This window comes from Priceomyces carsonii (genome assembly GCF_900007245.1).
Source record: "Priceomyces carsonii strain CBS4050 genome assembly, scaffold: Debaryomyces_carsonii_scaffold_3, whole genome shotgun sequence".
NCBI lineage: Eukaryota > Fungi > Ascomycota > Pichiomycetes > Serinales > Debaryomycetaceae > Priceomyces > Priceomyces carsonii.
Window position 1 is genome coordinate 1,739,304 of NW_026946676.1, and position 11,128 is coordinate 1,750,431.

The 11,128-nt window shown below is 36.4% G+C and overlaps 6 protein-coding genes across 6 annotated transcripts; 2 read left to right on the plus strand and 4 right to left on the minus strand.

The window, feature by feature from the left end:
• Positions 1-23: 23 nt before the first annotated feature.
• On the plus strand, positions 24-227 carry PRCAT00003461001 (uncharacterized protein; the record flags this gene model as incomplete). The annotated part of the gene is made up of 1 exon (XM_062953393.1): positions 24-227. One exon carries the CDS (start codon positions 24-26, stop codon positions 225-227), a length of 204 nt encoding a protein of 67 aa, XP_062810200.1.
• A 56-nt stretch (positions 228-283) lies between these two features.
• On the minus strand, positions 284-2,353 carry PRCAT00003462001 (uncharacterized protein; the record flags this gene model as incomplete). Its single annotated transcript, XM_062953394.1, has 1 exon — positions 284-2,353. One exon carries the CDS (start codon positions 2,351-2,353, stop codon positions 284-286), a length of 2,070 nt encoding a protein of 689 aa, XP_062810201.1.
• Positions 2,354-3,018: 665 nt separating this feature from the next.
• Positions 3,019-3,303, minus strand: PRCAT00003463001 (uncharacterized protein; the record flags this gene model as incomplete). Its single annotated transcript, XM_062953395.1, has 1 exon — positions 3,019-3,303. The coding sequence occupies one exon, from the start codon at positions 3,301-3,303 to the stop codon at positions 3,019-3,021; it is 285 nt and encodes a 94-aa protein (XP_062810202.1).
• A 1,043-nt stretch (positions 3,304-4,346) lies between these two features.
• PRCAT00003465001 (NAD(P)-dependent alcohol dehydrogenase) lies at positions 4,347-5,456 on the plus strand (the record flags this gene model as incomplete). Its single annotated transcript, XM_062953396.1, has 1 exon — positions 4,347-5,456. One exon carries the CDS (start codon positions 4,347-4,349, stop codon positions 5,454-5,456), a length of 1,110 nt encoding a protein of 369 aa, XP_062810203.1.
• Positions 5,457-5,660: 204 nt separating this feature from the next.
• PRCAT00003466001 (uncharacterized protein) lies at positions 5,661-7,841 on the minus strand (the record flags this gene model as incomplete). Its single annotated transcript, XM_062953397.1, has 1 exon — positions 5,661-7,841. One exon carries the CDS (start codon positions 7,839-7,841, stop codon positions 5,661-5,663), a length of 2,181 nt encoding a protein of 726 aa, XP_062810204.1.
• An 811-nt stretch (positions 7,842-8,652) lies between these two features.
• PRCAT00003467001 (allantoate permease family MFS transporter) lies at positions 8,653-10,344 on the minus strand (the record flags this gene model as incomplete). Its single annotated transcript, XM_062953398.1, has 1 exon — positions 8,653-10,344. One exon carries the CDS (start codon positions 10,342-10,344, stop codon positions 8,653-8,655), a length of 1,692 nt encoding a protein of 563 aa, XP_062810205.1.
• Between the last annotated feature and the right edge of the window lie 784 nt (positions 10,345-11,128).

An 11,128-nucleotide genomic window follows, 5' to 3' on the forward strand; every position in this document is an offset into this window, starting at 1 on the left:
GAAGTAAAAAGAAAGCAATCAAAATGTTAGAAATTGCAGCAGAAAAAGGCATCAAACCTTGGATTGAAGAAGTACCTGTCTTCTGCAAAGTTGCGGAGAGTTTTTGGAGAATTCTTACAAAGGTGATGCTAGATTTAGATTTGTTTTCACCGACTATGAGAATGCTTTATGAATTTTCCTATTGCTTTTCCCCTGGTTCTCTTGGTAAAGGAGGATGGACTTTCTGAGCCATCACAAGACCGTTTTCTATAAGATAAACTATAGTGAAAGATGAAAACGTGCTTCATAAAAAGAGATCACGAAGTATAGTTTGTTCAGTTAAATCCGCATCCTCGCATATTGAATTCGGAGATCTTCTTTTGAAATAATCCAAAATAAGTCTACAAATCCAAACTAAAGTAACCCCACGGCGACATAAAAATTCGACGACAAGATTCCTACTATCGCTACTTAGATCTTCAAATAAGGCGACGAATTTGTCAACGATGTTCTCAGAATGGTTTAGTTCGATACCTAATTCATTCAAAAATTTTGAAACTTCGCGAGACTTAATTTGGGACAAGTATTTATGGAAACAACCTTCAAGTATGGATTCCTGCAACATAAGGGAGCTAATAAAAGGTATCACTTTGAACAAAGGGTCCACGAAATATGACGCAACAATTTCTCGAGTAGCCGTTTGCCCCAGGGAATTCTTCACAAAGCTATTACCCTGATGAAAAATAATGAGAGCTTCTTGCAAAGCAAATTGAAAATATGAGTCCCTTAATGATTTCTCCCTATCTTTATCTGATGTTAAATACAAAATGCAGAGAATCGCATATGATTTCAAATGTAGGTCTATCTTGAATTTAAGACCTATCAAAGATCTATAATAACCCTTATCCCCAACTGAGACATCGGAAATATTCAAATCACCAAAAAGTGATAAATCTTCATTAAGTATCATTTGCAACTCAAAAAATATTTTTTCCAACGAGGCTCTCAGAGGGTTGAGACTTGAATTAGTCGTTAGTTGAACTGCTTCCCTTGCTACTTTGGTCACCCTTCTTCTTAATCGAGCTTCGTCATTCAAAAGAAGAGTATGTGATTCTCTAGGAGTAGAAATAACTTCATCGTAAGAATCAGTTGAAAAAATAGATGCATTCGCAACCGATAAAGGTATCCCCAAACTAAACGAAATTAACGCATCATAATATAGTAAGTGAGACCAGAGAATCTTTTTTAACTCATACTCATCACCAATGATCAAGGGATCTTCTGATGACTCTGTCATTCTATCCAACCCACATAATTTGGCCATCTGGACCGCCATTCCTAAGAGCAGTCCAATGTCAGTGTTAGATTCATCGTCATCAGGAGAGTGCATCTTGTAGCAAAGTAAAAGCATCGTAGCTTGTATTTCACGAGCACTTATCCTTCGAAGGTTCCTCATCGACAAAACAATTTCACCTGCGTATTCAACATAAGAACTTCCAATGTTATAACTGGAAATAAATTGCTTAGCGAGCACATACTCAATTTCGGTGTCATCATTAGACACTTTAAACGACAAAGTTGAAAACGCTAACCGTAAAATTATCAACAACATTGCGACAGTGCTCGAATTTCTCTCTGAAAGCTCATCAAGGTTAAGTTTAAAATCTTTCAAAATCTCTATTATGTCGTGTTTGAAAGCATGCTCTTCTACGAGGGGAAAGAAAGGGTGGCAAACAGCAAAGAACCTACTTATCAATAATCTGATTATTTTGAGGGGAGGTAAAACTAGCTTTCGGGGCATCGAAGAATTTAAAATCATTATTTCATTGTCTTCTGGTATATGAGCATCCGACGACTCATTATTGGATTTGCGCTTAAGGCCAAATGCTCGTACCTGGTCATTTATGTATCTTTCGCAAATACTTCTGGCGTATTCATCATTGAGGTAAAAGAACGCATGTGATGTTGGCCCAAAATACCTCAATCTAGAGTGCTTAACAATAAAAAAACTGAATCCTTTTTTTAAATTTAAAAAAACATCATCTTTCCCTTCTTCTTGTTTGAAACACTCATTTCCTATATTCTTATTGCCATTTTGATTTTTCAGTGAGTCATGTCGGTCAAGCTCAAGCTCCAACAGCTTTATCTTTTCATTAAAGTATTTAATTTTCTCTGATATATTTTCTTTAACTAATCTTTCTTCCGTGAGTTGATCCATCAAGGGGTCCCTTTGGTAATGACATAAATCTACTCTATTTTTTGATGCGCAGTTACTGCAGAATGGTCTGAGAGCATCACATCCTATCTTCTTTTCTCTACAGGGACTGCAAGCTCTGCGAGCTCTTATTCTCCTTCTTGGCTCGTTATCATCCATTGTCTTTGTAGATATCATAGAATATCTAACTCTAAAGTTTTTTTTATAACGACTATCGCAGTACATAAATTGAAATTTTAGATTCGACATGTGATTACCATCATGTGATTCACACATAAAGATAAGACTTTAAAATGAAAGATATCATGAGTTAGATAAGTAATTTCTGTAACAGGTCACATTCTTAGAAGCTTCAAATGTATTACAATTGCTTAAGTTTTTGTTTCCGTATAAACTTCATTCCTTCGAGAAAGCACTTTCAGAGTATAAAGTATATAGGGACAGAAAATCATAAACACATCACTCATGTGTTTGAAGGCCATTTTATACGTGAAATTTCTCGAAGCTAGACACTACATTTATTCTATTCGCTCCTAAACTAAATTACACGTACTAAATTTATAGCGTTTGCAATGTTCAACTTTCTAATATCAATGAAGCTCAATTTAATTTTGAGATTAATATTCTCTTTTCTAAATACTTTATGTTATTTCGTCCGTCGGAAACAACTGAGGTAGATATCTGACTTATCATACTTGATTATTATATCGTGGGTTGGCGCTTTTTCTCAGAAAGTTCAGCCTAAGGGTATTTTCGAGGGGGCACTTTTCTTTCTGTAAAATCAAACTTTATTTGCTCTATCATCAGTTAAAACATTTTGGCCACTAGGTCTTTTCAGCTCCATAATATATTAGAATCAACGAGCAGCCATAACCGACCCATAGGAAAATTGATGTTATAGAAGATGCCCATTCAATACCATAAGCTTGAATCCGAATCAAGATAGGAGCAGAAACAATAACAGCAGCTGTGAATCCAATCATATAATTCGAAGCAATTGCGTCCCTTTTCAAATCAGGTAAGCTGTCTATACAGTATGCTTTCAAACTTGGAGAGCACATTGTTTTAGAAATTCCCTTTAATATCAAAACAATAATTGGTAGCGGCATACCTCCTTTTCAAACTTTAATGACTATCTGTACACAAGCACCGACCCAGGTAGGCCCATCCCGTATGCTAAAAGTCAGGATCTTAGTCTATCCTGGGGAACTTTTTTTTCTTACCTCCGTATACTTCCTAACAATGTTATCGGCCCAACGACTGCCAAAAAAAGATCCAATCAAGTATCCCACATATCCCACACCTAGAGGTAAATAAAACAAAGCAGCATATATTAGTGTTTTAAGTCAAACCTTGGATTAATGACATATCTAATGGGAACAAAACATATATGTTATAATGCATAGAACTCATCATGCCAGCTAGAATTAGTTGTTTATATCTCATAGCAAAGACAACCCGAAACGGGTTGAATGGAATCCAAATCAACTCACCAGTTTTCTATTCTGCATCCGTATTTTAGGTTCCTTGATGTTTCGGGTAAAAGAAAATAAGCTCTGAGTAAGTCAATGAAGCCAAGTCCTGCTAAAACCCCAAAGATCACTTTCCACGAAGTATATGTGACAATAAGACCGCCAATGCATGGCCCCATTGACAGCCAAATTTGTCTGCTAGATAAAAATTTCGTACATCTGAGAGGCAGAATCTGATTTTGAATGTGCGCTGTTATAACAGTATCCTGCCCTCTTTGGTAGGTAAGTTTCAATCGTATTGGAATACTTTTTATTCGCCGTGGAATTAAGCCTCACTTTGCAACCTAGAGTACATATTAATCGTTGCCTTCGGAATAAAGCCGCTCTACAACACATGCAGTCGTATTCCGTGGAATTAAGCCTCATTGATTTGCAACATGGAGTGCATATTAATCATTGCCTTCGGAATAAAGCCACTCTGCAACACATGCAGTCGTGTTCCGTGGAATTACGCCTCATAGATTTGCAACCCAGAGCGCATACTAATCGTGGCCTTTGAAATAGAGCTCTGTGTAGCATCTGCTTATTAACTTTCTTAATGAATTGCTTGTCGACCGACTATTTAAAGAGACAGCTCCATCTTTTTAAAAGGTGCAACTTATAGAATATATTACAGCAAAATGACTATCACTAAAGAAAATTATCCGAGTACTTTTAAAGGTTTTGGTGTCGATAAGGCAGAAAACTGGAATAAACCTAAGCTTGTTGAATATAAAGCAAAGGATATGACTCCAACAGAACTTTGCGTTAAGATAGAATGCTGTGGTCTCTGTGGATCTGACGTTCACACATTGAAGGGGCACTGGGCACCGCTTCAAAGAGATGATCTAGTTGTGGGACATGAGGTTGTCGGAAGAGTTGTCAGTGTCGGAAGTCAAGTCTCTGAATTTGAAATAGGAGAAAGAGTAGGAATTGGTGCGGCGTGCAATTCTTGCCATAATTGTGTTAGATGCAAAAATGACAACGAACAATATTGCCGCAAGTTGATCCATACGTACAATGCTTCAGACTGGAAGAGTGACAACTACGTGACACAGGGAGGTTATGCAAATTACACAATAGCTGATGAAAGTTTCACATTTCATATTCCTGAGAACTTGGAATCAGTTCATGCAGCTCCCTTAATGTGCGGGGGATTGACAGTATTTTCTCCTTTGGTCAGAGGAGTTGGCTTCGATGCCAAAGGTAAAAATGTTGGCATAATTGGTATTGGTGGCTTGGGGCACATGGCAATTCAATTTGCCGCTGCTATAGGTGCTGAAGTTACAGCATTCTCTCGCACTTCCTCCAAAAAGGAACAATGCTTGAAGATGGGAGCGAAATATTTTGTGGCCACTAACGAGGATAAAGAATGGTATGAAAATTATGGTGACAAATTTGATATGCTTTTAAATTGTGCATCTAGTTTCACTGACATTGATTATTCTTCCTTTACCAAAGTATTAAAGGTTGGAGCGGTATTCACTACAGTAGGAGCCCCGCCTGTGTCTGAAATGTTATCTTTCTCACCTTTTCAGTTGATTTTGAATAATCTTAATATATGTGGATCCAACATCGGAAGTAAAAAGGAAGCAATCAAAATGTTAGAAATTGCAGCTGAAAAAGGTATCAAACCTTGGATTGAAGAAGTGCCCATCTCAGCAAAGGCTTGCGGCGAGTCTTTGGAAAGATGTGACAAAGGTGATGTTAGATATAGATTTGTTTTCACTGATTATGAAAATGCATTTTGAATGTTCTAATGTTCTTTTTTCAAATTTTTTTTTTTAGCAAGGCTTGAATGAGCTATATGCTTATTGTGAGCTATCACTAAAGATGTAAAAACAAGCGTTTCCTTTAAGATAAACATTATATAATGCAGTAAATAAAGACAAAACTTGTAACAGAAACGAATAAAGCAAGCTATGTCTTTACATTGAACGTACTTGTGTAGACAATTATTCGGTTGAATTCTCATACTCGCATAATGGGTCCGAAGAGTTTTTTCCAAAGTAATCTAAAACAATCCTACAAGTCCAAACTAAAGAAACACCACGACGACATAAAAAGTCGACCACAAGCTTGCTGCTCTTCTTACTTAGATCTTCAAATAAGGCGTTAAATTTGTCAATGATATCCTCAGATCCATTTAGTTCGATTCCTACTTGCATTAAAAACCTTGAAACTTCCCTCGATTTAATCTGAGACAAATATTCAAAAAGACAACCTTCAATTATGGATTCCTGCAACATAAGGGAGCTAATAAAAGGTATCACTTTGAACAAAGGATCCACGAAATATGACGCAACGATTTCTCGAGTAGCCGTTTGCTCCAGAGAATTATTCACAAACTTAACACCCTGATGTAAAATTATGAGAGATTCTTGCAAAGCAAATTGAAAATATGAGTCCCGTAATGATTTCTCCCTATCTCTATCTGATGTTAAATACAAAATGCAGAGAATCGCATATGATTTCAAATGTAGGTCTATCTTAAATTTAAGACCTATCAATCTCCGATGATAATTTTTATCCGCGATTGAAACATCGAAAATATTTGAGTCACCAAAAAGCAACAAATCTTCATTAATTATCATTTGCAACTCAATATATATTTTTTCCAACGAGGATCTCAGAGGCTTGAGACTCGATTTAGATGTTAATTGGACAGCTCTCCTCAAAATTTTCGTCACTCTTCCTCTTACTCTAGCTTCATCATTCAAAAGTAGAGTGTGTGACTTTCTAGAAGTAAAAAAAATGTTATCGGAAGAATCAGTTGAAAATGCATCCGAAACAGATAAGGGTACTCCCAAACTAAACGAAATCGACGCATCGTAATATAACAAATAAGACCAAAGTATTTTTTTCAACTCATACTCATCACTAATGATCAACGGATCTTTCGATGATTCTGTCATTCTATCCAACCCACATAATTTGGCCATCTGGACCGCCATTCCTAAAAGCAGACCCGCCTCAGTGCCACAATCATCGTTATCAGGAGAATGCATCTTGTAGCAAAGTAAAAGCATAGTGGCCTGTATTTCACGAGCACTTATCCTCTGAAGATTCCTCATCGACAAAACTATGGCGTCTGCATATTCAATAAAAGAACTTGAGATGCCATAATTGAAAATTATTTCTTTAATAAGCTCAGAATCAAGACCCATGCCATCATTACACAGTTCAAGCGACAACGTCGAATACGCTAATCTTAAAATAACTAACAACATTGCGATAGCGCTCGAATCTCTTTGTGGAAGCTCATCAAGATTAAGTCTAACATCTTTCAAAATCTCCAATAAGTCACGTTTAAAAGCACGCTCTTCGACAAGGGGAAAAAGAGGATAGCAAACAGCAAAGAACCTGTTTATCAATAATCTAATTACTTTGAGGGGAGGTAAGACAAGTTTTCGAGACAACGAAGAATTTGATATCATGATTGCACTTTCATCTGAAATATTAATATCAGATGGCTCATTATTGGATTTGCGCTTAAGGCCAAATGCTCGTACCTGGTCATTGAGGTATCTTTCGAAAATAACTCTTGCATACTCATCATTGAGTAAGAAGAACACATGTGATGTTGGCCCAAAATACCTCAATCTAGAGTGCTTAACAATAAAAAAACTGAATCCTTTTTCTAGATTTAAAGCAACATCATCATCATCATCATCATCTTCTTCTTCTTCTTCTTCTTGTGCGAATCCATTTCCTATTTTCTTATTGCTATTTTGCTTACCCAGTGAGTCACTCGGGTCAAGCTCGAGCTCCAACATCTTTATCTGTTCATTTAAGTATTTAATTTTCTTTGATATATTTTCTTTAACCAATCTTTCTTCCGTAAGCTGATCCATCCAGGGATCCCTTTGATAATGACATAAATTTACTATATTTTGTGATGAGCAGTTACTGCAGAATGGTCTGAGAGCATCACATCTTATCTTCTTTTCTCTACAGGGACCGCAAGCTTTGCGAGTTCTTATTCTCCTTCTTGGTTGGTTATTATCCATTGACTTTATAGATATCATGGATTCTCTAGCTTTAGAATTTCTTTTCTTATAGCGACTATCGCAGTACATAAACGAAAATTGAAATTTTAGATTCGACATGTGATTACCATCATGTGATACACACATAAGGATAAGACTTTAAAACGAAAGATATCAGTTTGATAGGTAATTTGTCTAAACCGACCTCCAACTCAATGAAGTATAATATAGTTTTCAAAAATTTTAACAAGTAGAGCGCGTAATTGGGATAAAGAATACCCTTAAGCTACTAAGGTTATTATTTTTGTAAAGTGTAATTATGGGCTACCATTAAAGTATTAAATATAGAATAACAATATGTATACGACTTGCAGATATGTTTGACAGAGAGTACTGATTGAGAAGTATAACTTTGGGCCTTTTTATGACACCTTCATTTCTGACATGTCACAACAAGTCTACTTTTAAATAGGATGCAGTATGTACGCCATTAAATTAAAGACTTTTAATGTGATTTTTCGTCCTCATGAACCTAATTCCATGGATTTGTTTGTAACCTACCGTCAATTGTGCTACATGAGAACTTGGGAGAGATCTTTCCAATCTACCTAAACTTTGATTTTCATTCAAATTTAGGATAATCTTGAAGAATTATTTAGATACTTATTCGATGGCATCCAAGAATAGTAAGTTTTGTTTGAATGGGTTATGGGAACTTAATGTGTGACGTCATTCCAGTAGTTGCGTATATATCATCAAAAGAAAGTTTATATTTTATGTTCGAGGTTATTTAGTTGTTGTACTACCACAAGGAAAAATTACGAACATGGTGAAAAAAGTCACTAACACTTACGAATACGAAAGATGAATATTAGACATGATTTTCTTTTAAAACAAACTATACAATATAAAAAAAAAAGGGCATTTCATAGGGACGCAACATGTTGATAACGTAAGGTCAGAGACGATATCTGAAGTGAGGGTTTTCCCTATCTGTCATATCAGCAAACTCGAAGTTTTCAAGGTTCTCAAGGGCATCTTCTTTCATTTCACTAAGGTATATATCTTTCTTCTTATTAGAGAGCCAGTAACTGAAATAAATAGCTGCAATAAGTAACAATGTTATGCAGTCGCAAACCACAAAACTTATCTTGCCACCAGTATATGATGGGGCTTGGGAAGCTATGAAGGTCTGAGGACCAACAATATTACCCACACAGTAGCCAATTAGAAATACGGCATTAGTTGTGATCTTTTTGGTGTGACCAGCAGTATTGGATGCAAAGCATGATAAGGCACAGATAGTAGTGACAGGATAGACATACATTAAATAGTATCCGGCGAGTCTTGCGCTTTTAGACTGGTCTGCGAATGCTAGCATACACGATGCTGCCAAAGATATCACCATGGCTGTAAACGATATAGCCATACGATGAGGAACGAATTTGTTGGAGGCTGCAAATAATACGCATCCGGCAAATTCTACAGCTCCACATGGCATATTCATTATCAAAGACTTCTTGGCGTCAAAACCGAAATCTGAATTCAAAAGGATGCTACCAAAGTTCGTCAATGCACCATTTGGTATGTTAGACGCAATTCCAAAAAGAAAATATAGCCATGTATTGACATCGCGCATCGCCTCCATAAATTGATACTTTTTGAAGTGCTTGTTACCAAATCCTTGCTGATTGCTCCTTATTCTTTCGGCAACTAGCACTTTTTCCTCTTTGCTTAAAAACCATGCTTTGGAAGGAATATCAGGCACATGAATTAAAAATAGGATGCCGACAACGATGGTCATGAGACCAGTTACTATGAATAATACTTTCCATGCCGTTATGGAATAGTGCTCATCATGAGATGCAACGCCATATGCAATCGCACCGCCCATAATTATCCCAATACCGTTACAGGAGAACCAAAGAGCAGTACGCAAAAAATGCTCCTCAGCTTTATACCATTGACCGGTAAATATCACCATTGCAGGTGTCACTGAAGACTCAAATATACCCAATAAAGTTCTCAAAGTGATGAATCCAGCATAGGTACTAGGGGTTGCATGTAAACACAAAATCACACCCCATATTATAATAAAAATAGAGGTTGCTTTCGCAAGCGGGAACCTTTGTAGAATTGCATTTGCTGGAAATTCAAATGCCAAATACCCAAGGTAGAAAGCAGTTCCACACCATGAATACATATCGCCTACCATATTGAAATCCTCCTTCAATCCCATGACAGCGGCATAAGAATTAGTCGTTTTATCCATAAATTGACAAGCGTATAGAAAGCATATAAGTGGAAGTAAATATAAGTCAATTTTTCTCAAAATTCTTCTGTCTGTAGCTTTATCAAGAACGAGATCATTATTATCCAACGCCACCATCATAGCTTCGTCCACATCACCAGTTATTTCAACAGTATTTCCTGTCGCTGAGGTGAAACTGGTTATCACGTTTGAAGACCCAATGTTCTCTTTAGTAAAAGAGACTACTGGCTCTATTACGTTTTCATCTTTTGATTTATTTTTCAATTCCTCGTCGGAGGTTCTTGATTCATCTGGTGGTTGTGCTGCTGGTGTTGATACCATATTGTTATCATCAATTGAAGTTTTGTTATTCGTGTAATCTGTCGGTTGAGATCCCATTATGGTCTTTTAAGCAATACCTGGCATCCTCAATGGTGAGCTTCGAGCCTTCATTGCTAAGTTTAAATACCATATCATATGAAATATCTTTTGTGATGAGATGAACTTATCAAAATATAAGTAAACCGCCGCGCCAATTCGGCCACGGGCCGTTTCGTTTTAATTTTTTCTTTTGAAAAAAAATTTTTTCAAAGTACTTTTGCAAGTCCTTTATTTTAAATCTCCCTTATCTAATCTCAATTAAATCGCTTATTACCTTCTTTAGTCATCTCGTAAAACCAACCCTTGAGGATGCATCGAAGTCGTAAATGACCATGTTAATCAAGTGCTGAGTCATGTAAGACTTTGAGCTTTGACGTACAAGGGAGCAGAGTAGTAGCCAAATGAAGGATCCTTGGTGTACATTTGAATCTGACAGCAAAATCAATCATTTAAAAGTTTACATGAACAATTGAAATTAGTGTAAAACAGCCAATTCACATATCTAAGCATTAGCGATGAAAAAGATACATCGCTCGGCATTAATCAGTAGAAATTCAATGAGTCTCAGAAATTCCCACATGTAACACTATCCTAGACATTCAATTTGAACTGGGGATAAAAATTATTTTTGCAATACGTCTTCTTGATAAGCAAATTTCAAATTTAGATGTACTAATTGAGTATTGGTATTTCTAGACGACCTAGCTGAATCCTATGTAGAGCCTAAGTCTTGGATGCGGAACGAATTAGTGAAGTTCCAAGATTACATCAGCACTTTCAAATTAGGCAATCCGATAGTTTG